Raw genomic sequence first — 25,611 nt, 5'->3', positions numbered from 1 at the left:
ATAAAGCTGGATTAGTGATCTTCATGACCGTGAGCAGATAGGCATAACAAACTCTCCTGAGTAAACCAACACGGTGTTTGGCAATCGTATGCAGAGCCCCAAAATGATTCTTCCTCATGCAGATAAATCCTTTGTGCATATGCCAGCTTACATATATAACTCCCTTTCATATCGCTGCTGTATGAATGTACATATTCCGGGATTTGGGGCCATTGAGAGAAAAAAATAATTGCCAATAATAGGGGAACTTTTTTAAAAGTCCTGAAGTGTCAGAATCAATGTCTAACCAATGTCATCTAAGCAACACTGGACATTGTCTAATGCAGGTTATTTAACAACCAATACTTACTCTTGGCTTTAATTAAGCCAGTAATGAAACTGTGAGGCTCAGATCAGAATACAGTTCCCTACCAGTAGAAGAGAATATCTGTGGCTCAGGGTTGAACTGTGAAATCCTTAGTGTACTATGAACTTGGTTGTTTACTTGCCAGCATCTTATTACCTGGCTAGGTAACATCAACCATGCACTGATGATGTTAGCTACTTGGGTAATGAAATGTCTGCAAGCAAACAAGCTCAAAGAGCACCAAGGACTCCACAATTCTCTACCTCAAGAAAGTTTTTTCCCTGTCTTGCATATCCTCTTTTCATAGTTTTTTTTTTTTTTTGTTAAATCTCTCTCCTCATTCCATTTCATCTTTTCTCTGCTAGGGGGGCATTGATGTCAACATTCGCAACACCTACAACCAGACAGCCTTGGATATTGTGAACCAGTTCACCACTTCACATGCCAGCAAGGACATCAAGCAGCTCTTACGAGGTGAGCAAGCTGAAAAAGTAATCCCCATAGATCAGCGGTTCTCAACCTATGGGTCGCGACCCCATTTGAGGTCGATCGACCATTTCACGGGGGTCGCCAAGCAAGGCTGTCCGCCATTTTTTTTCTCCTTTTCCGGCTGGTGCCTTACCTCCCTTGAGCTGGGCCAGCTGGTGGTCGGCCTGCTCCGTCTCTGCCGCTTGCCAGCTACGCCTCAGCCGGCACAGGGAGCGGAACCACGCATGCGCGGTGCTCCTGGGCAGGGAAAGTCCTCGACTTACGACCAGTTGGGTAGTCCTCGACGTATGACCGGTTTAGTCCTCGACTTATGACCGGTTGGGGGGTTGCGGCATTAAAAAGGTTGAGAACCACTGCCATAGATCCTGAAGCTAGAAGATCATCTGCTGCAATCTGAACACGAAAGGACTTTGGCTGGAAGTCTCTTGGTGAGAGTGGGAGTAATGAACAACATGTAGGTTTTTCAGTCCCACTGCTGACTCTGAATCTTACAAGAAAGTTGAGGGTGGAAATAATATACCGGTTGCTTGAAGAGTTTGCAAGATGTGGGAAACAGAAACAAAAAAATGATTTATTCTGTAAGTAACAGTATCATCTTCTGGTTCCTTGACATTTTTTTTGCCCATTTCTGACTCCTCTGTTTCCTTCTTTCTCTCTCCCTATTTATCACTTGTCATCAGAGGCATCAGGAATCTTGAAGGTCCGTGCTTTAAAGGATTTCTGGAATCTGCACGATCCAACAGCTCTCAACATCCGTGCTGGAGATGTCATTACGGTGAGAAATTGATGGAAATCATGCAAGATCTTACATGGCTATCTCTCTCCCCTAAAGTGTTCCCTCATGGCTCTCACTTTGTTATGCGTCTTCTTTTGTCATGGAAGGGCTTCATTATTATGCTGAGAAAAAGAACAAATACAACTTTGACTTGTCTTAAAAGAAGCAACAAATCCTTACTATAGGAGATGGGGAAAAGTATTATTATAATCGGATGTCAGTTGGCAATATATTCTGGATGCCAACAAGGGCTTTTAAGAAGAATGTACAAAAAGAAAGATTCATTAAATAATACACTTTGTAGTATAGCATTTTGTGTGTGGCACAACTTTTGCAGAGGTACCGAGTGACGAATCTCAGTTTTAGGTGCAGATATAAAATTCAGGTAACAAGCTTAGCTTTCAGTTTTTTAAAGGAAACGTTTAGCCTTTTAGACCAGACATGTCAAACACAAGGCCTGGGGGCCGGATCCGGCCCACGAAGTGGTTTCATGTGGCCCGCGAAGCCATCCTGGAAACAGTGAGGGAATGGCCCCCACTGCCTTGGCCCTGGCCCAGGCCAGCCGGGAGCCAATGTGCAATTTTGTGGTGGCCATCTTGGCACTTGTCCCAGTGGACCATGCCTTGGCACTTGCCCCGGTCCCACCCCCTTCTGCCAGAGACCCTCAGATCTGTCCCACTCCTGCCCAGGCTCCCATAGGCACTCTTGATGCGAATGATGTAGAACTGGCCACGCCCACCCAGTAGGCCACACCCACTCCATCCACGCCCACCCAGTAGGCTGCACCCACTCTGGCCACATCCACCCAGCCCCCCCCCGAAGGGCAACTGCAATGCTGATGCGGCCGTCAGTGAAATTGAGTTTGACACCCCTGCTTTAGACCAAAACAAGTTTGGTCTAATCCTAATGAAGCATTCCTTTAGTTTTCAATTCCATTATATTCTATTTTTATTTACTACTTCTTTCAAGTGTTAAGAATGCATAAACGATGTAAAACTAAAATAAAAGAATCTCACACACACACACACACACACACACACAGACATTACTTCCTTTTAATCCTTACAACAGTTCTATAGTTCTAGACCACTGTACAGATAGTCCTCGACTTAACAACCACAATTGAGCCCAAAATTTCTGTTGCTAAACAAGACAGCTGTTAAGTGAGTTTTGCCCCATTTTACGACTTTTCTTAACCTTTCTTGTTAAGTGAATCATTGCAGTGTTAAATTAGCAACACGGTTATTAAGTGAATCTGGCTTCCCCTTTGACATTGCTTGTCAGAAGGTCTCAGAATGGGATACAGGTAACCCTGGGACATTGCAACGGTCATAAAAATGAGTCAGTTGCCAAGTGTCCGAATTTTGATCATGTAACCATGGGAATGCTGTAATGGTCGTAAGTTTGAAACATGGTCATAAGTCACTTTTTTTCAGTGCCGTTGTAACTTCGAATGGTCACTAAATGAACTGTTGTAAGTAGAGGACTACCTGCACCTACTCCCATTTTGTAAGTGGAGACAAATAGGGAAATGGCTAGCAAGTTCGCAGCAAAGGTTAGTTTTGAACAACAGAGCTTTCCCCATGCTTATATCCATCACTATGCAGCCTGCCAGGTCTTAGAAAATCTTGCTTACCGCAGCAGGAAATTAGACTTAATGGCTCTTCTTGCCTTTTTCAACCTGCTAATGGGAATTCTTTTCTTTTCTTTGGCCAGGTCCTGGAGCAGCATGCAGACGGACGGTGGAAGGGCCATATCCACGATGCTCAGAAAGGCACTGACCGAGTTGGCTATTTTCCTCCATCCATTGTAGAAGTAATCAGCAAGCGGACAGGTTGGCCCCGGGTTATAAAGGGAAAGTTTCACGAGAGTCCAATGATGTGATTGGTGGGTGGGTGGAAAAAGCTGGAGACAGTTGTGATTCCACGTTCCAGGACATCCCTTTTACTCTGTTTTTCCTGGCTTCATCAACTCCTTTGTTTAAAAAAATAAAAATAAATCTCGTAGCCTCTTATTCCGATCATAGTTACTCCTGGCAATACCTGCTCTGTCATTAGTTGCCAATTCGAAGCCATGGTTATTGAGGACAAGTTCAGCATATGCTTTATATGAGACTCACCTTCCTTCCCTTCCTTCCTGCCCCCGTCTCTGTACCACCTTTTCAACATGAAAAGGCTCAGGCCCATTTATTTGCTGCCCAGCGTCACTTCATACATACTAAATAAGAGGATAGAAAACTCGATGTCTTCCAGATATTTAAGACTTCGGTTTAAGGTCCCATGTATTTCCATGGGACCTTACAGATAAAGCTTACATTGTTAGTCATTCCCCTTCATCAACATCTCCCCCAAAAATAGAATATGGCATTATCCAGAGATAAATGCAAACTATCATTTATCAAAGGGAAACTTTGCAGAGATGCAAATACAGCCTTATAGGTAATTTAGCTATTCAGCTCATCCACTCGTGTTGTTCTAGGGTGGTTGCAAATATCTAATTATCTTCAGTCTATAGAGGGATGTTATCCATGTCAGTTTTAATGTATTTGAATACCTAGCAAAGTAAAATACTCATATTTTAAACTTGTTCATGTTCTTAAGCAATTAAAGTCTGGAGACATTTATTAAAAAAAAATAAATGGTATAAATTCTATTATTGTATTATTGCTTCTAGTAGAAAAAAATGTTGGGGGTTTTAAATGCAACACCTTGCAAAATGTCTTATTTTTGTGAGAGGTGCACAGGTTTGTAGGAGAGGTACGGCAAGTGTCGGAGTGGGTGTGAGACGGTGTGCGAGAGGTGGTGAGGATTGGGGAGGATGCACAAAAGTGCAGCATGGGTCAGGGAGAGTACAAAAAGGGTGTGCAAGAGGTACAGCGCAGGTCAGGAAGGGTGTGATTACAGGCTGCTAAGGATGGGTAGGGGGGCAGCGTGCATCAGAAAGGGTGCATGGGGGTGTAGGTCAGAGACTGTATGTAAGGGTGCAGCACAGATCAAGAAGGGTGCCCACGAACTGTACAAGATGGGGAGGTTATGCAGGGGTGTATGTGGGAGGATGCAGTCAGGGTCAGGGAGGGTATGTGATCCTATGGATCAGGGAGTGTATACAAGAGGCCTGGTGCAGGTCAAGAAGGGTGCACAGGGATGTGGCTGGGTGAGGAAAAGTATGTGGGGTGCAACTTGGGTTGGGGAGGGTGCGCGAGGGCATGGCACAGGTCAGGGAGGGTGCACAGAATGCATAAGTGCCTAGCACAAAGGACAGGAACTGAGGAGGATGCCCAAGTGGGGGAGACTTACCTCAACAACATGCAACCTTTCCTGCTGGCTTCCCCATTGATTGCAAGGGAAGATTGCAAATGGCAACCATGTGATCGCAGGTTGTGATCGTAAGTGCAAACCATTTGCCCAGTGCCCAGATCACAATCACATGACCACAGGAGTGCTGAGATAGCTGGAATTCCGAGGGCCTGTCATAACCACCATTCATTCAGCACCATTGTAATTTTGCGGTCGCTGAACAAAGGGCCATAGGTCAAGGACTACCTGTACAGGGATTCTGTTTGTGTTGTTAATATCCATTATGTGCTGCTGAAACTCTTTGTTAAAGAAGCATTCTGGAAGCATCTAGGTCAGACATGTCAAACTCGCGACGTCACGTGACATCGCACAACGTATCAGAACTTTTTCGCTATTGCCGGCAATGGGGTGGGTGTGGCTTCCCGATGATGTGTCCGGCCCGCGGGCCGGCAGTTTGACACCCCTGATCTAGGTAATGGATAAATAATCCACTTTAAACCTTTAGATGAACATACATACTCCATGAGTACCAAAGTTGTCCTCTAAAACAGCCTCTTTGTCCATGTGGTGTAGTCCTGCATAGTGTGTCCCACCTGGAAAGATCGGCCATGCAGAAGCCAGTCCACTGCCTTACCTTTACATGCGCTCTGTTCTGACATGCATGTTTTGTCTCTACATGCAGGCCTGACTCTTTCCCGCACGGTGTCCACACATCAGTGCCAGAGCCATGCAAAGGGACTGCAGGTTACCACCACAGCCACCCCTCCTGGTGGGCTACAACTACATACCGACGCCTCTCCGCCACAGGCACCTCTCAGCCTCCCTGCAGGTTGGGGCCACCTCACTCTGACTAGGACAGCTCCAGCACCTGAGAGCCCAGGTCAGGGGTACAGCTGGGCTGGGCTGGGCAAGCCTTCCTACCAATCAGGCTGCCTGATTGCAGCCTAGGAGAGCACAGGCTAGGGAGAAAAGCAGCAAGGAGAAGGGAGATGTCTGTTTCATCATATTTATCACTGGAGTATTTAGTGACATGTCCTCACTCACGCAAACCCCACTTGTTATTGATTGATTTACGTGCAGGTGTATGTGTGCATGCATAACCCTGTTGGGGCCTCATTCTTGCCTCTGTCTTTGTTCAAAAGATGGATAATGTGTGCCTCTGTGCTCCAAATATTGCTGAATGCTTCCTTAGCCAATGGCAAGGGTTGCTGAGAATTGCAGCTCATCAACAGTTGCCCATTCTTGCACTACTACACTACTACACTGTGCTGCTACATTTGTAGTAGACATCTGTGGACACTTCCAACCCTACCTGGTAACCCCACTAAAGGTACATTTATTTGCTTCTTCTTCCTTTTATTTTAAGAGCAGTTTTACCTATCAGGGCAGACTTCCGATGGCTATGCCACCCACGTCTACCACACACATCTAATGGAGTGACACACTTTTTTCTCTCCTTCCATCTGCACGTGCAAGTTTTGTCATTCCTAGGCGTTCCTGCAAAATCAGCAGACCCGAGCATGTTTGCTCTGCTTGCCTGCTTGTTAGTTATTGCATCTTCCCTCAAATAACCTGGTATGGTGGATTTAGAGTCAGAATCAGAAGAAGTGGAGGCTGATGTAAGGAAAGGGTCACATAGCTAAATTCCTTCATTGCTTGCCGACTAATCTCTTTCTGAAAACTGGGGTTTCTGATTCTAATTGGAAACTGGGGCTTTAATGTTGTGCTCCGTGACAAAGCCTGCAGGGCTGTGAAACTTGCTGCTACCAATTGCTTTCTTTCACCTAACATTTTCTTTCTGATGGAAGAAAAGCTTTACAGTATCTCTCCCCTCTTCCTCTCCACAAAATGCCATTTGAAATTTCCCCCTTCCTGTCCAGCAGGTGATAGAAACAGTGTGGGCAGCGAAGGCAGCATTGGCAGTATCCGAAGCGCTGGTAGTGGTCAAAGTACGGAGGGTACCAATGGACAATTCGTGGGACTCCTTATTGAGAATGTAAAGGTAAGGAAATAGTATTTTTTTTGTGCAAAAGAGTGAAAATCTTTTATTCTGTGATCTTCACCTCCTATTCGCCCAATTCGCTTTTCTGGCTGAAGTTGATTTCAAAGTGATAAATTCGTCAGAAGAGCAGAAAACATCCAACACGGCAGCAGTATAACAGAATTCAAAAACACGTAAAGCCAAATCCCAAGGAAAGGCCTTGACAATTTTAAGAAGGGAATTCATGGTGATCTTCACTGATTGCCATAGTTCCAGCAGCCTTTTATTGGAAGGGTTATATGCCATCAGGAGAGCCAGTATGGGGTAATGATTAAAGCGCCATGCTAAAAAAGCAGGAGGCCATGAATTCTAATCCTTAGGCAGAAAGCCAGCTGAGGGACCTTGGTCCAGTGACTCACTCTGCCTTAGGAAGTTGGAAAGGGCAATTACATCTGAAAAAATCTTGCCAAGAACATTGCTAGAGATTAGAACAGGGAATGTGGGTTGGGTTGAGAGAGAGCGATTGACCCAAAGTCACTCAGTTAGCTTTCACACTTAAGGCAGAATTAAAACTGGTGCTTTAGCCACTAGACCAAATTGTTTCTAATTGTGAGGAATCAACGTTGATTTGAAAGCAAACACACACACGTGTGCCTTCAAGTTGGTCTTAATTATTAATCACCATGCGTAGGCCTTCTCCAAGATGATATGTCCCCAACCTGGCCTTTCAGAACTTCCCATGATTCACCCAGTGTTGTTGTAATTGAGTCCATCCACTTTGCTGTTCAACACCTTTTATTTTCTCTTTCTGTGAGACTTCTTAAGAAAAGAAAATCTTTGCATAAGGCAGTGATGGCGAACCTTTTAGAGACCGAGTGCCCAAACTGTAACCCAAAACCCACTTATGCATCGTCAGGTGCTGGGTGGGTGTGGCCCATTGGGTGGGCGTGGCTGCGGTGGTAAGGGCAGACTGGGTGGGACTAAAAAGTTCAATCAATCAATTCCAACTTTGCAAGATCTTTTTTTTTTCCCGCGAGAAGTTGAAATTGACTGATCGAACCTTTTTTTTTTTTTTTGTACAAAGGCCTAGGACTGGGGCGACGGCGTGCTTGCCCACAGAGAGGGCTCTGAGTGCCGCCTCTGACACCCGTGCCATAGGTTCACCACCACTGGCATAATGTATCCAAATGATCATTTTGAGTTTGGTCAGCAACCTGTCATAATTGCCCTCCAAATATCAGCAGTCTCGTAATTTACTTGGGCACCCCTGGCTCTGACAAGACCATTCAGTCCATTACTCCTGACATGCTTTGCCTGGTTTGCCTGTCTCTTAACAAAGCCAAGCACCCTTGTGTTTTCACACACTAGCTGTATTCCTAAGGGCTGTGTGGAGGAGTTCCTGGGTCTAGGACAGGAATGTCTAGGCTGGTTGCTGGCTTGGTTTCATTGATGGGGCCCAGCAGCACAGGATCCACTTCTTGAATGCCTCCTCCTGGTCTTGGTCCTGATATTAGCAGGGCTCTGGGGACCAGACCATGATATCGTGATATATTTCCACTCAGGTGACACTGCCTTTAAGCCATGCTCATTTTAAAGAGCTTATATCTCACTTGGGGCTTATGCTCAAGTTCATGATTTGCTAATGGGTAAATTAGCAAGATGGTTATGACAAAAAACTAAAAAAAAAATCAGCTGTGAGAGATAATCTGCTTTTTATGGCCAAGCTAGATGAGATGTGGGAATATTTTCTCATTTAACAAAAAATTGAGCTGCAGTTTTCTTTAGGTCAGACATAAGAGCTCTGAATTTGATTTAAGCACTGTTGAGTGACAGAGCTGATTATAACTCTTTCCCTAGAGGCTATATTTCTATTCAGGTTCCAGCTCCTCCCCAACTAGATTACTCCCCACTATGGAAAATATAATAATACTTAGTATTATGTTGGTTCTCGTCTTCAGATAGCAATTGCCTGGGAAGTCTGAGAGTTATAATCTGAATAAACCAGCTGGTTGGGGAAGGATGTTCTTTATTAATTAGAGCCATAATTGTATGTTCTGTGGCAGTCGTTTGAAAGGACAGGGGTACTGTATCCGATAGAATTCCCAAGGAATAACCCTATGATCCTTTTACATAAAGCAGTGCTGTGTTTTGTTCTGATGTAATAAACTGGGGTATGAGGAGACAGTAGTCTTCCACTTTGGGGATGCACTGGGGATGGTTTGCATTCCCATTCCCTTTCTTTTCCCACCTGGGTTTTGAAAATGATATATAGAGCTTCCATAGATCAGTGTTGCTTATCTGCAGGGAAGAAATTAAAAGAACGGTCAGCTGGATAACTCTAAAATCCCAAAGGGCTAGAAATGACCTTCTGATCTTAAATATTTTTAAGCAAACGGGCAATTGTGTGGCATTTGGGTTGATCGGCATTAATTGCCCAGTTGCTTTTGCTGATGCTATATATGCAAAATCTTTTTGAGTATGAGAAAAAAAAAATCCTATGTCTGGCAAACTGATGACTGTGGGCTCTCTTCACTCTTGTATTTGCAGCCACTTTTGCCTGGTGGGGAGGATCTGCAGCAACATGTCCTGAGTTCAAATTCTCACAATGGCCAAACCAGCTCCTTGGGTAAGTGGAGATGTTGTCATCTTGAGACACGAGGAGTAGATGTCAGAGAAGTGGAAAGGGGAAACAGAGCATCTTTCCTAATGGCAACAAATACAAGCTTTGCACGAGGTGAACATTCAGCTGGGTTGGCATGCTTGCATGGCAGGGAGACTGTGCTGTTAATTTGTAACCAGAATAACAGAGTTATTGGAGGTTTTCTAGTCCATCCCCCTGCTCAGGCAGGAAACCCTATATCAGGGGTGTCAAACTGCCGTCCCGCGGGCCGGACCCGTCACGTGGAAGCCACGCCCACCCCATTGCCGGCAATGGCAAAACCGGCCCGATACGTTGTGCGACGTCATGTGACGTCGCGAGTTTGACATGCCTGCCCTATATCATCTCAGACAAGTAGTTGTCCAATCTCTTCTTAAAACCTGCAGTGTTGGAGCACCCACAACTTCTGGAGGCAAGTTGTTCCACTGATTAATTGTTCTAACAGTCAGGAAATTTCTCCTTAGTTCTAGGTTGCTTTTCTCCTTGACTGGTTTCCAGCCATTGCTTCTTGTCCTGCCTGCAGGTGCTTTGGAGAACATGTCTAAGACTTGGAGCAGGGCTCTTGCTATCTGCCTTGCAGTGTCAAATGCTGCTTTTATACAACAGCTTTTCCCAGCCTGATAGCGATATAGCACTTAGACTTATATACTGCTTCACAGTGCTTAACAGCCCTCTATGAGCAGTTTACAGAGTCACCATGTTGCCCCCAACAATTTGGGTCCTCATTTTACCGACCTCGGAAGGATGGAAGGCTGAGTCAACCTTGACCTGGTCAGAATCGAACTCCTGAAGTGAGCAGTGAGTTAGCCTGCAGTACTGCATTCTAACCACTGCACCATCACAGCTCTTGATAACCTCTAAATGAGTTGGATTACAACTCCCAGATTTTCCAGTGGCCATGTTGGCTGGAAACTAAGACAGGAGAAGCTCAACATCTCTGAAAGGCATGGTGCAGAAGGCTGTTCCAAATGTGCATGAAAATTTATGCCTGAATGTCTTCGGTTTGAGCAATGAAAAATTGAAATTCAAGAGCACGTGAGAATTGACTTTAAAACAATACATTGTTTAAAATGAAATTGAATATACTGTTTGATTGTACTCCCCCCTCCCTCCCAGAAGCTGCAGGTAGCTTTTGAGAAAAGATGGATTTTTTAAATTAAAAAATTTACAGGACAGAAATGTAAATAAAGTGTACATTCCCTGTTGGTGAATTCCATGGGTGTAAATGCAGAAAGTGCCACCATGACAATGTAAAGATTTCTAATTCTCTTCCGTGCCTTGTTCAAACGGAGAAATGTTATGTAGCAACGGGCCTTTTTGCATGACTATGTCCTGCATTGATTCTCTGTTGTCTGCTCTGATTTTGCTTTGATTCTTTGCAGGGACACAAGTGCATCAGAATTTCTCCAATGACAGGATCTTCTCCCACCAATATTTACGCCCAGAGCAGCTCCTGGAAGGGAAGGTATTGTAATTCCATGGTTCAAAGAACAGATAACCCTTAGAAATGTTGATATCGGGTGTTCCTCGAGATTCCTTAAAAATCACCTGGTGCCCCTCTTGCCTGGAATTAGAAAATGGACAGAAGAATTGAAAGGATGTAGGGAAGTAATAGTGCAAAATAGAGGAATAACAAATGCAATGCTGGGGCTGCATGTATGTTAAGACTACTGTGAGTTTCATCTTTTCTGGAGTTGTGTTGGCAAAGAGGCATGCTGTATTAGTGGGTCTAGTTCAGGGGTAGGCAACCTTGGCTGTTTTATGACTCATGGACTTCAACTCACAGAATTCCTGAGCCAGCCATGCTGAGGGGAAAGGGAGGTTTTCCAAGCTGAGCCATGCTGGCTCAGGAATTCTGGGAGTTGAAGTCCACGAGTCATAAAAGAACCAAGGTTGCCTACACCTGGTCTAGCTGATCGAGAAACCTTTCCTGGCAAGGTCTCTTTTTGTGGTATTGCTATCAGAATAGAGAGAGTAGAATGCTAAAGACAGCAGATGTTTCTACAGCTACTATAAAGAGTTGTGCAAGGACAGAGATCGCTCTTCCCAGGAAAATGTTGCTAATAATAATTATTTTGAGTGCAGCGGCAAACAAAAGAATTACATAATAAAATTACTCCTTAGATTTCCTGAGATCTTTCCAAGGAACCATATTATTAATAGCTGGAAATAAATCAGTAAATTTGAAACTATTAAATTGCACTTTCTGTACTCCGGTCTTGATTTGGAAAGTGCACTTGAAGGCCATTTACGAGGACTTTTCAAAGAATAACAATGAGTTCATATCTTTTCACTTTATCAAGAGAAATTTTATTGCATCCATTAAATAAGTGTACGCCAAGCATGCCGATGAATGGCAAAGCTCCATATTAAGTCCAATCTGGCAAAAGTGCTGACAATCTACTACAATGATGGCGAACCTTTTAGAGACCGAGTGCCCAAAAACCAGCCCGACCCCGCTCGGCCTGCCCACTCCTGCCCTGCTCCACCCTCACCCCGTCCACCCTCAGGGCCATCCACGGCACACCGCAGATCACCCTGGCGGCCTTGCAGTGCCATGGTGGCCACGCCCTCCACCCGCACCCCGCATCATCATCTGCTGCCCAGCTGCCATGTGCTTGGCTGTGCAGCTCCGCATGGGCCACACCCGGGGGTGACTCTTTGGGGGGGCTGCTGGTGAGGAGGGGGCTATGGGGGAGGCGGGGCTGGGGCGACAGCGTGCATGTGTGCCCACAGAGAGGGCTTCGAGTGCCGCCTCTGGCACTAGTACCATAGGTTTGCCACCACTGATCTACTACTTTCAAATAGACGCCCCTACCCGGGGCTTAATGAGTGGCCCAACACTCAGAAAAAGTGGGGCTTAAATTACAGCAAAAATAGGTAACCTAATGTCCTCTTGTGTTTTCAACTAAAACTCCTATGATCCTTACCCATTTGGTAAATTAGAGATGGGTGACCTGATGCCCTGCTGCTTGGTTGTTCTTGTTTGTTTTAATACACATACTCAAGCACACTATTAATACTTTGGTAAAATAACCAAAGGACAATAGGAATGTAGTGGTCTTTTCCAAAGGGTACTTTTTTTTTTCTGTGCAGGATGCTGCAGCCATTTACAATTGGCTATGCGAATTCCAGCTGGAGTGTTATACGGGCAACTTTCTGAATGCAGGTTATGATGTGCCAACAATCAGCCGCATGACTCCAGAGGTAAACAAAATCATAAAAATAATTAGAGGACCAGGCAAAGGTGGGAAAGTATCTTAGAGTTTCTCCACAAAATTATCACTTGGGGTGTATAAGAACTTGTCCATTTTCCCTGAAGAGACATTGCAGGACAGACATTGCATAGATGTTTTGCCCCCCATTATAGACAATATTAAATGCATTTCGTTGGTAGTAGATAATGTATCTGTATTCTTTGTTCTAGGATCTCACAGCAATTGGGGTAACCAAACCAGGCCACAGGAAGAAAATTTCGACAGAGATTGGACAGCTCAGCATTTCTGAATGGCTCCCAAATTATATTCCTGTGAGTATGGCAACTACCGAGATCTACAAGAAGCCTTTGATCAGCTGTATCCTATCTGAAAGCATACACTCCCAGACCCCCAAAAAACGCTATAGAGTGTCTGTGAGGCATATTTTAATCTAATAATTATTTAATGCCACCATATGTTTGACCACTTTCTCCATAAAATGAGGTTGCATCTATTTCTATTCCCACTCCTTTCCCCAAAGTGCTGCATCCTTTTTGTGGAGATATCATAGAGTATTTGCAAATGTAAACCCAATAAGCTGCTCTCTACTTTACCAGGACTATCATTTGCTCACTCCGATAAATTGATGATTTGAGTGAATGTTTTGATCTATATATATATAAAGTTGGTGGCATTTTGAAGACTGCTTTTTTTTTTTTGGCTTGTCCTACTTAGTTCTTAGTCATGGAAGATACTCTTCATGGTGCCTTCCAGTGAACATAAAAAAATGGCAATGGAATGCAGGCAGTATAACCCCAAACCTGATCTGACATATGTATCTTCTAGGATCCATTCAGTTTCCTAACCCTCCCAAATTGCATAGACTTGGAGAGAAACCAAGATATTGCTAATGAAACTCAGGGCGATTGCACTATTTTCTAGGATGACTTGATGGAATGGTTGAGTGCTATTGGTCTACCACAGTACCACAAAAAGTTGGTGAGCAACGGTTATGACTCCATCAACATTGTGACCGATCTGACTTGGGAGGATTTGCAAGAGATTGGCATCAACAAACTTGGTGAGAAGAAATCATAAGCCAGAGGCAAAACCACCGGGGCTTTGGGAACTTCTGGTTGTATGTACTAACAAGACTGTTCCTGTCAGGATGGGGAAATTGGATCTGTAATATAATATTCACTGCACCTCAGCTTGATTGTATTTCAGTGATTCATCTCTCAGAACTTTTTAATTGACTTGGAATGGAAAATCTAGCTTGTCTGTATCGTTGGTTATCCGTTAGAAGAATATTATGGTGACTGTGGTATTTACGGGCAAGAATAAGAACATTAGAAAATGAATTAGCAATTAGTAATAGCACTTAGACTTATATAACACTCCATAGTGCTTTACAGCACTCTCTGAGAAGTTTACAAATGTCGGCATATTGCCCCCAACAAGCTGGGTTCTCATTTTACCGACTTCGGAAGGATGGAAGGCTGAGTCAACCTTGAGCCAATCAGGATCAAACTCCAGGCTGTGGGCAAAGCATTCTAACGACTGCACCACTAGGACTCCTAGCCTTTTGCCACTAATCTGGCATGATGGGAGTTGAAATCTAAAGTATCTTGATGGTGTCAGTTTACCTGTTTTTGGCCTAAGGTGAATCCAAGAAGGATAGCCATAACTAGCTAATAACCAACTAAGTATAATGCAGCACCTCACAAAAGCTTTTACACTCCAAAGCCTATTTGATTTAAACTTACTCTTGAGATTCCATGGAATCCTAAGAAAAGTATTTCCTTATTCAAATAGATTGACAGTTTGCCCAAATTTTGTTGGCTGACTCCAATTCACTCTGTGATATGTAGCCGTGAGAGAACATTGGACCTAGCCCAGGATGCAGTCTTCATTTTTGCACAGTGACAGACTCAGCAAAGCTTGCCAAGGATAGTCCCCAAAAGGAGACGGCCTCCTAGACAGTATCCACAGAGTTCTCTTCTGTGCACTGTGACTTGATAGCTGAGAGATGGATGCAGCAAGAGCAGGAAACATTGCAAAAACTTTGTCAGGCACAATGGTATCCTAACTTCTCTTGGACAGTGGCTGTCTCTTTTTTTTTAACAGAGCAGAATCTTGTGGTACCTTAAGGAAAATATTTGGAGTAATAGGTTACATTGTTGGTTGTGGAACATTTTGCACCTACATATACAGTACATCCTTTCTTTTTGCCTGCAGTTATTACTAGAGAGAGAGGCTTTAATCTGCCCCCTTCTAGCAAGGAAGGATTGTGGTTCACTGCCATTATCCCAGTAACTCCGATTAAGAATCAGGAATCTTTCATTCCTATCACTGGGCCACATGGAGCAACTCGTGGATAGCTGTGACAGCTCTAAGGGATGGGATGGTGTAATTGGACACCAACAATTGGAAGCATCGAAGCAAATTCCACATCTTGATCAGCACCTCAGGCAGCAATTATTTTGTTAGTTAACTAATTTCTTTAGCATTCTTCCTCCTGGAGGAGCTGAAGTAATTTGCAACAAAATAAATGTAGATATCATAACATCCCAATCCTTAAAATCGATCAATACAAAAAATTAAAATTTCACCTGATCAGTACAGAGCATCAATTGTGAAGGACACGGACATGGACTAGCACAAAAATGCTTAAATGTTTATTCCCTCAGGAACTGATTATCATGCATATAGGAAAGCTTCCTGCCCATTCTTCCTTCTCACAGAACAGCCATGTTTCATCTTTTTCTGCCTTGGTCTAGGAAACTCCCTCCTCCCATTTCATAGAAAGCTCCGTTCGAGGCAGCGCTCAGAACTGTTGCATCTAGATCGGTGTTTCTTAAACTTTCTTCTCTCAGGATCCCTTCCCACTTTTAAAAATGACGGAGGACCACAAAAGAGTTTTTGTTTGTACAGGTTACATTCATTGATATTTACCATATTAAAAATTAAAATGGATGCATTCACTATCACTAATGATTGCTTGATGGGATTTTAATATTAAATTAATTTTCAACATAGGCTGGCAAATAATTTTGATTTCATGGACCTTTGAGAGGGGCCTAGGTGGCTCCAAAGGTCTTAGGACTACACCAGGGGTTTTCAACCTTGGCTCTTTTATGACTCGTGGACTTCAACTCCCAGAATTCCTGAGCCAGCTAAGCTGGCTCAGGAATTCTGGGAGTTGAAGTCCACGAGTCATAAAAGAGTCAAGGTTGAATACCCCTGGACTACACTGATCTAACCATCCTTTTAAGCAAGGAGAGAAGCAACCTAGAACTAAGGAGAAACTTCCTGACAGTTAGAACAATTAACCAGTGGAACAACCTGCCTCCAGAAGCGGTGAATTTATTATTTAAATTTAAATGCTCCAACACTGGAGGTTTTTAAGAAGAGACTGGACAGCCATTTGTCCGAAATGGTATAGGGTTTCCTGCCTGAGCAGGGGGTTGGACTAGATGACCTCCAAGGTCCCTTCCAACTTTACTACTACTACTACTACTACTACTACTACTACTACTACTACTACTACTATTATTATTATTATTATTATTATTATTATTATTATTATTAACAAGAACAGGATGCAGTGCCTCCATGGAACACGATACCAGAGCATTTAACCATTCCTGCAAATGTTTCTTCCCCGCCTTCTGTCATGGCCTGATTTGATGAGTTAGGCAGCTCAGCCACCCCATCAAACTTTGACTGGCTCCTTACCAAAACCATGTTTTGCAACGAGGAAGAAAAAGAATAGGGTAGAAAGCTTGCCCCTTTCTTTGGAGGCAGGAATTAGTGTAATTTTTGGCACTGCACCAAATTCCCAGAGTAATTGAATCCTGTTTTCAATGAAGGCAGCCTTGCTTGTCCGTGAGTATAAGCATAACCTAAATATGCCAACTGGCTTCATCCCCAAACAGCCAAACGTATACGTAATTGGGTGTACATGACAAACAGCTATTGATGAGACCCCCCTTTAAAAATGAATGACCCACCTCTGACCCACCTAAAACAGTTGCTCCAGTTTCCCCCTTCCCACTGCTTCAGCTTCCCCCACTGGCATATACAGAATGTCAAGAACTGTAGCCCCATTCTCTAGTCATGAATTAAAAAAAAAAAAGAACGCCATAGCTCTCCTCACATAACATGCTTAACCAGGTTATAGGAGTAGGAGAAATGGCTTAGTTTACTCTGCCAATTAATCGTAGAGATTTAATGCCATTAAAGTAACTCTTTCTAGTCGGAGGTACTGTATTGCCTGAATAATTGTTGAAATCCCTACAACATGGGGCCTCTCTAGACATTCTGTTTCTATGGCTGTTCTGGTTCTCACGCGCCCATCGTTGCACTGAGGCAAAGAACGAAATGAAATAGATAGCCACACACATTATTTTTCCCACTCTGGCAAAAGAATATTATTACTGTTATTGTTTTTAATTGTTATTAAGAAAAGAGGGGAAGGGAGACAAATGCAGGAGGACCGAAGAGATGAAAGGCAATGTAGAGTTATTGTAGTGACTGAGGCGGCATATAAATTGATAAATAAATGCTAACCCATTCGTTCCAAGTTGTATACTGCTGGTATTCAGCAGTGAATGAATGAGCAGTGGAGGTGATTGCTGGATCATTTGTGTCGTGTGAATGCACTTAATATCCTTGAGGCACTATAGAAAAGACCCTTTAAACAAATGATGCAGAAAAAGGGGTCTTATTTTACTGGCTGCTCAGCTGAAATGGCTTCTTCTAGGCTGCTCTGCTTTACAGAGGTCCTTTTGGACTCCAGAAAAGAAGAGCCTGGAGCCTAATGAATGCTGCAGAGAGATCACTAAGCTTTCAGGAAAACGAGAGGGGGTTATATGTTGAACAATAAAGTCTCTTAGGGTTCAATGCATTAACTGCACAGCCAGTTATTAATTTTGGTTGCTCATAAAAACCTAAACAGCGCTGAATCAGGAAACCCCAAGGTTGTAGGCTACAAGAAACTGAACATTGCAGAAAAAAGCAGTGGGAAACAAATTCCACATTGCTGGAAAGCTACATTGACTTATTAATTATATCACCAGGAGTGGAGCTCAGCTTGAAGGAGATTTTACCTTTAATTCAATATTGATTGATTCTGTGCCATGAAGTTAGTGTCACCTCTTAGCAACTAGATAGATTTTCTCCAGGAATAATTCAATAACCAGAAGCATAAAAGATCCTGAACTCATTATAAGTGTATTATGTCCATGTGATCATTAGTAACAGACACATAACAATATATGTATTGACAAACATGCAGCTAATAGTTATACTTGCAAGAAAAAAACAAAGAAGTTTAAAATTAAACTCTAATAGCAGATGGCATAATGTAGAAACAAAGACTAGGGTTAGGGTTAGGGTTAGGGTTAGGGTGCCTGAAAGATCCTTTAAAATAAATCTTAGTCAAGTATAAGAATCTGTATGAAAATGTTAGTGCAGAAGGATGTGGCATATAAATTCAACTTCATTTTGAACTATAGGCAAAATGGTATAGAAAGTAGAGGATTTGATATGAACATTAAAAGCAGCATATTGAACTGCCAATTGTGAAAGCCTGCTCATTAGCTTTAAATTTGCTATGATAATAAAATGTTGATATAATATTTATCATGGTCCCTGCACAGGGCGATCTAGAAACCTATATCTTGTTGAAGCTCCATGTCCCAAATTTACTGTTTATTTATTTTCATCCTTATAGTCCAACAAATATGTGAATACAGGGGTAAATCTTAATATTTAAGCCTATATTTAGAATTCTTTTCAAGCCAATTTTCTACCAGACTTAAAACGCTAAAATCTGTTGGAGTGGACCTGGGCATTGCAATAACAAGCATAAACATTCAGACTGAAATACTTTCAGAGCTTCTGCTTCTTTAGAGATGTATATTTATGCCCTGATGAAAGACAAAGCCTATTTCATGTTTCATATATCTGTAAAGCTGCTGGAGCACAAAAGCTATCTCTAAGGACTACTGTTGACTTTCTTTGGGGCTACTTCTTCAGCATACTTTACATGGCAACAGAACAATGGAAGACTCAGAACTTACATCATTTTCCAAGTTCTAGCACAAGGGTAGGCAACCTTGGCTCTTTTATGACTTGTGGACTTCAACTCCCAAACTTCCTGAGCCAGCTATGCTGGGAATTCTGGGAGTTGAAGTCCACGAGTCATAAAAGAGCCAAGGTTGCCTACCCCTGTGCTAGCACATTCCCATCAAATGGCCATCAATGTTTTTGTTCCCAAATTTTCCTTGACTTTTTAAAAATGTTAAGGTCAGCTGTTCTCCTAAACAATGAGCCAATTGCCCTTCGTGTTCCCAAATTCAATAATGATTTAATTTAATGATGATCATTGTCAGTATACATTTTAGCAGACAGATCCACAGCCAACTTAGGGAGATGTTCTGGGTTAGAGAAATTCATACAGCCAACAGATTTATCTAAAAATTAAATAGGAGCAAGGAGACAATATCCCCAGAGGTTGAACTACATGAGTACAAATAGCTGCAGGTACAGGCTTCAACTATTCTTGATTGATTACCTGCCATCAAGTTGTTTTATACTTCTAGTGACTACTTAGATAGATTGCAACAGTTCCAGGCAAATCAAGTCTTTTTCTGATTGCAACTGTGAAATAAGCTTAGATATTTCTGAGGATAGAATTGGGCAATTCTGGTAAGAGGCTTACCTGGGTTCAGTTAGGGCCTTACTTTCACAAACTTCATTAAAGATGGAACCATAATATTTCTCTGAAACATTTGCTAAAATCCCTATCGATTCTGGGTCCTTTGAACTCCTTGTTTCAGCTCTGGTCTAACAAACCTCTTCCAATCAAATGCTAAAAAACTGTGCAATTTCTCAACTTAAAAGTTATAGTTGTGGGCTAGGAATTCTTTCTCAGAATTAAAACTTTGGATACTTACTACGGTAATTAAAAGTTTGGATAGTATTTCCAATTCAAGAAGCAGAATTTGGAAATGCTTTCAATATTATCTTGACAACAGAGCAAGCAGGACTTACATCAGAATCTGGAATTGCTCAAAATCATTTTCAGTTAATCTGCTTGATATTATTGTTAACTGAAGATGGAGCCACTGCTCTGAGCTGAGCAGTTTTAAAGTTGCTTTCTACATTATCAAAAACTACCTTTCCTTTACAAAACTCTATCTGTGCTACTGTTAACTTTAAATTACGTGCATTGTAATTGACAGGTTGAAAGTCCAAGATTAGAAGCTGATAATCATTCCTTATTGAATTAAACAAGGCGCATGAGGCTATCCTATAATAAGTGACATTGGTTTCTTGCCTAGGATGAGAAGTGTCTTCCCCAATGTCCGCCCTGTGAGGTAGACCAGACTAAGACCCTCTCCCATTTAGATTTAAAGTTTTTATTAGAACAGCACAGTCACAGAATCTTGAAGTCTGGTTGTGCTTCCCTTCCTCCTCATTTTATCTTCAAGTGAATTGGGGAGGAGGGACACCTGAGGTGTTTTTGTAAACCACTTGCTTGGTCTGGGCTCAAGTCTTGTTTATTTGATCATTTCCTTGGCAATGGACCTTCCTTCTGTCCTTTCAAAGCCATCCTCTATTCTTACTACATCCAACTACATCACCCTCTGCTAGCCCCTTCATCAGCCTCAGGTCTAATGTATTTGCGGTTTGGGAATGAGTCATGTGACTTTCATTTCTTCCTCTTCCTTAGCCTGGGATGATGGGATAGGTTGAGCCATAGTGACTGGTTGAAAGCTACCAAACAATCATGTCTGAGTGAGAGTGCTCTAATCATTATACACATTGGTCTTAACGAAGGTGGTACTGTACCTAATATTCACCTGTTCATCTGCTCTTTGTGATAAGGTTTGTTTATATACGAAATTACGTATGACCTAAATTAATATATGCCCCACAAGTCTGGCCTCAAGTAGGGAACTGGGAAATTGAAAGAAAAAGCTCCCATACAATTGCTGAGTTTGTTTTTCTTGTGTGACATGCAGGCCACCAAAAGAAGATCATGCTGGCTGTCAAGAGATTGACTGATCTTTGTAAAAGTCAGAGCCAGGCTGAAGTCAACACTCTTAGGCGCAAGATCCCTGGTACCTTGGAAATAGTCACCATTGAGACCGTGGAGAATGGGGAGTGCCATTCTCCTCTCACCCCCAAAATGACCACTTTTCAGGACAGTGAGCTGAGCCATGAGCTCCAGACAGCCATGTCCAACAGCTGCCAAGAGACATTGACCATCAAGAGTACCCAAGGCATGTCACGGAGCCAAGAGAGCATTGGTGCACGTTCTAGAGGATCAGGACATTCCCAGGAGAACATGCTGTCCCAAAGCACGTCCTCTAGCCATTCTGAGGAGAGTTTGGGTAGTGGCGAAGGGAGCAGCGGGAGCAGTGGAGGGCATTCTTTCACCCAGCCCCATCCTGCGGAGAACTCTGCCAGTACCCAGGGTCGACCCAGCCCAGACCACTATGGGAAATTCATTCCATTGCTCAATGGACCAGATGGAACCAGTGGCTATTCTAGCAGTTGTGTGGGAAGTCCCCTAAAGGAGAGAAATCTGCCCGAGGGGATGGATCACTACCAGAGACCAAGTGCTTCACCAGAGCCATCAAGCCCCCTACCAGTCCCCTCCCCCTGCACATTGCCCCATGCTGCCAGCAAGGGAACAGCCCCATATGTCTTCATGTATCCCCACATATCACTGAAGGCCCAGTCAGCTCCTCCACCTTCCATGCCTGAACAGGCCAAGGCATCTACCCATTTGTCTGTCCAGAGGACCACCCTCCAGTCAACTGCCCAGAAAGCTTTCTCCTACCTTCATTCCCACTGCGGCCCTACAGAGCCACCTCAGGTGCCCCCAAAGCCTAGGCCTGAACTGCAAAACGGTGAGGGTTTTAAGCACAAGAAACGCTCACAAAGCTTGAACCGCTATGCGCTGTCTGATGGGGAACCTGATGAAGAAGAACCAGCCAGTAGCTCAGTGGGCTCTTACGCTACCCTAACCAGGCGACCTGGGCGCAGTCAAGTGTCACGCACACAACCACCTTCAGAAGCTAAAGTCTTGCGCAGTCAGTCTTTTGCTATCCGTGCCCGGAAAAAAGGCCCTCCACCTCCACCTCCTAAACGCCTCAGTTCAGTCTCCAGCCCTTTAGCAGTTGATGCAGAGTTTGAACAAGGTCAACAGATGCAGAACGGATCCTTGGTCTCCAAGGACAAAGGGGATAATACTAATGATAGAGCTTGCCTGGGGGAAAATACAGTTGCTAAGCTTGATAGGCCAATCTATGATGGAAGCCCAGCCCAGCCTCTTCAGTCTTCTCAGATCCCCAGTTGTGGTCAGGAAGGTGCCAAGAAAGGTGGCCTACACAATTCAGTTCAGGGAGGCCTTGGTAACACCAATACCCTAAATAGTAGAAGTCAAGTTTTGGAAGGCAACACTCCCAGGAGACGAACATTCAGTGAATCAGCAGTTACCATGACAGAGGCGTTGCAGCGTAACCATGAAGATATCCGATCAGACACTGAGGAAGATGGTCCAGCTGAGAAGGATGACTGTGCCAAATCCCCTTGTTCTTCCCAAAACAGCTCCAGTGAGTGCATCCCCTTTGCAGAAGAAGGCAACCTAACCATCAAACAGCGACCAAAGCCTTTGGGGCAGCTCAAAACAGAGGCCCTGGCTCCAGACTCAGACTCTGCTCCTGCTCAGTCCAATGGGAAAGAGTCTTCAGGGGCTTCAGCAAAAGAAGCCCCAGTGTTGGAATTCAATCTCACAGAATCCGACACGGTCAAGAGGCGGCCCCGGTGCAAAGAGAGGGAACCTCTCCAAAATGTCCTGAAGGCCTTTGGCATGGCCACTCCAAGCCCTGGCATGACCATCGCCCCGCAGTACGCCCAGGCCCAGACAGTCAGCATCAGTGGGCCTTCGCTGCACATGATGGAACCGCTCCCTACCACAGGCCCGTTGGAGGATGACAACATGGCGTTCCAAATAGTTGAGATAGAGAAAAGCATCCTGTCCCTAGAGAAGGGGATTAGCAAGCTTCCTGTCTCTTTGAAACCAGCCAGTCCAGGGCCACCGCACAGTGAGAGGCCTGGAGGGTCAGCCCAGCTCAGAATACCGGCCACGGCAACAGGTAGGTTGTAGGTTTTGCTGCTGGATTGGGAAAGTTGGCAATAACTTCCAGAGCTACTGCCAAGATTACTACTAAAAAAATGTAATATGACAGATGGGGAAATTATTATTGTATTATTACTGTACTGGTATTCTTAATAGTAAACACTATTAGCTCTACTTATTATACTTGATAAATTTAAATGTATATAAAATTAATCTAAATCAGATTAGTTTTTTGTCCTGATCTGGCCTACTTCTTTATAGAAGCTACTGTACACCTGATTTATTTGCTCTTTCTGTGAAAATATGGTCACCTGTCATTCCTGCACCTTATTGCCTGAACTCTATGGGACACTCTGAAGACTCTTCGGCATCAGACAGGACACTAAGCACTAACTTCTTCTTTTTTTCTATTTCAGACATGACGGCCATGCCGACATCCATCGCTTCTACCAAGCTGGTATTTTCAGGACCCAAAACCATCTATCAGCAAGTCTTGCCAAACTCTCACCACACAAGTCCCTCCAGAGCAACCCCTGAGACAGTGTCGGAGGTATCTGGTCCCTATCCCATGAAACTGGGCCTCAGCAATAAGCCTTCCTTAAATTTTGGGGTGCCCCTTCCACCAAGAGCTTCAAGCATGTGCCCAGATATAACACAGAGCCAGCAGCGTCTGGAACAAACCAGTTCATCTTTGGCATCCACACTTGAGGCTGCCGAAAAGGAGATCCTTGCAGAGGAAGCAGACAGGTGAGTAGAAGGCATTGAAGGAGGCGTGTTCAAATTGCATTGGGATAGATATCCAAATGCAGGATACAGCTGCTCCATTTGCTAAAAAGAGCACTTAATGCGCAGACATCATGCTCTGATTCATTAGGACCAAATGTGTTCAGATTTTTTTTTCCAAGTTCAGCTGTAGGCTTGTGTGAAATTACACACACGATGTTTTGTCTGTAATGACTCTCCCATTTCTCCCAAGCTATGGTGCTTCCACCCAATTTGTCTTCCCCCACTGCTACCATGTAGCATTAGCAACGTAAAAGGGCCACAGAGCCTTCTCAATAGGAACAAGCTGTCTGGACCACTTCTTCAAAGCCACACATTTTTTTCACTCTGTTGTAATTGTGATACCCTCTTGCCTATTCCTGCTCAGACTTCAAAGCAGGGAAAACCTATGCAGTAGCTAGGCATATATGGGTGCAAGAGAGACCAAGCCTGGAAGTAGTTGCCAAAAAGTCAGCTGGTTATGTTGCTCCTTGCCAGCCTCTGTTATGGATGGGTAGCACCGATCTGTATTGACAAAATTAGGCCAGTCTGGTTGCCATTATCATCTTCAGAGTTTAAATGCATAGATCAGAATGACAGCCCTAGAAAAAGGGTGTAGTCCCGCTTATGTAAAGATGCAGCTAATAAAATAGCCTTTTAGTAACGATAAATCTTCATTATCTATTTCCAGAGAAAGCAGAGTTTTGGAAGCAATTCCTGTGTCTGTTTTAAAAAGGGAAATATAGCTTCTATTACAGGAAGAACCACCAGCGTTTTCTTTGCTTTGTCAGGATTTAGTTTTTTAGCCATATTTAACCACCAAGACTACCTACCCATCATTTAAAAAGATAAAAGAAAAGTGTGTGTTTGTGTGTGTGTGTGAGAGAGAGACAGACAGACAGACAGAGACAGACAAAGAGATGCCTTACCTTACCTGTATGTACCTAAGGAGTTATTGCGTTGGAGCCAAACCTGTTAGCTGATGTAAATGCTTTAAAGTACTCATTACTTTTACTTCTTCTTGTGGTTTAATTGTTTTTATAATTTTTCAATTTTTTCCCCATAAACTGTCTTGTGAGCTATCAGGGGAAAAGGGTAAGCTGCAAATATAAATTATTCAAGTGCATGAGCTTTGTACTTCAAAATAAAAGTTGTCTTTTTTTTTTGACACATTTAAAAAATCTTTCCATATGTGGACATATTTTATAATATATTTGAAGATGTGATTTAAGGTAAACAGCCAACATATTCAGCTCTGCATCTTTTTCCTATTTTCTTCTTTCAGACAAACACACATTGCTCCTCTGTGTTGAGTACACATTATCCAAAGCCTGTCCATGATAGCTGGACAAGATAGAAAATCCTAGGAATAAAAACTCCCAACATCACTAAATTAAATAATAATTGGCAGCGTCTTTCTACGGTCAGATACATCTCTATTCTCTCTCTCTCTCTGATGGAAGAATTGGTCTAGGTGTTGTTAATCTGAAAAATGCACAGATATTTAACAGTGCCTTAAAGACCGAAACAGCTGTAAAATACAGTCTACTGTATGAAAGCAGTCTGTTTTGGGGAAGACATTTCCATGACAAGGATAAGCAATTGTATCTAAAGCGTGTGAGTGAAATGGTCTTAAGTTACCACAAAAGGGGTAGATCCAGCCAACCTGTCTATTTTGATTGATCTCTGCATTCATTTGGTATTTCTCTTCTTTTTCTGTAGTTGCTATGGGACAACACACTCAGCCAAGAACATTCTTGAAGACATCAGCAACATGTTCAACGACCTAGCTGAACAGCTGGATGCCATGTTGGACTGAGCGCCAGTTTCTCCGCATGCATTTATAGGTTCACGCTTCCAACCTAACATATATAACAGGTGGACAACCTCTGAGATGAGTCTCACAATTACTTCTAGTTTCTCCTTCCTGCACTTTAGCATTTTGCT

The 25,611-nt window shown here is 43.3% G+C and overlaps 1 protein-coding gene across 1 annotated transcript in view; it reads left to right on the top strand.

The window, feature by feature from the left end:
- The window catches only part of CASKIN2 (CASK interacting protein 2), a 94,830-nt gene extending 69,219 nt beyond the window's left edge, over nt 1–25,611 (top strand). The window contains exons 8-20 of the mRNA XM_029285207.1: nt 712–820; nt 1,516–1,610; nt 3,327–3,444; nt 5,589–5,786; nt 6,787–6,908; nt 9,435–9,513; nt 10,929–11,011; nt 12,643–12,753; nt 12,974–13,075; nt 13,686–13,824; nt 20,777–22,918; nt 23,319–23,649; nt 25,387–25,611. Of these exons, the coding sequence (XP_029141040.1) occupies nt 712–820; nt 1,516–1,610; nt 3,327–3,444; nt 5,589–5,786; nt 6,787–6,908; nt 9,435–9,513; nt 10,929–11,011; nt 12,643–12,753; nt 12,974–13,075; nt 13,686–13,824; nt 20,777–22,918; nt 23,319–23,649; nt 25,387–25,483 (3,726 nt within the window). The 3' untranslated portion in view covers nt 25,484–25,611. The remainder of the gene's footprint in view (nt 1–711; nt 821–1,515; nt 1,611–3,326; nt 3,445–5,588; nt 5,787–6,786; nt 6,909–9,434; nt 9,514–10,928; nt 11,012–12,642; nt 12,754–12,973; nt 13,076–13,685; nt 13,825–20,776; nt 22,919–23,318; nt 23,650–25,386) is intronic.

This window comes from Protobothrops mucrosquamatus, unplaced genomic scaffold (genome assembly GCF_001527695.2).
Source record: "Protobothrops mucrosquamatus isolate PMUCROS unplaced genomic scaffold, P.Mucros_1.0 scaffold1406, whole genome shotgun sequence".
NCBI classification, from domain to species: Eukaryota; Metazoa; Chordata; class Lepidosauria; order Squamata; family Viperidae; genus Protobothrops; species Protobothrops mucrosquamatus.
The sequence above is the reverse complement of the archived record's forward strand: the minus strand, read 5'-3'. Positions and strand labels throughout refer to the sequence as shown.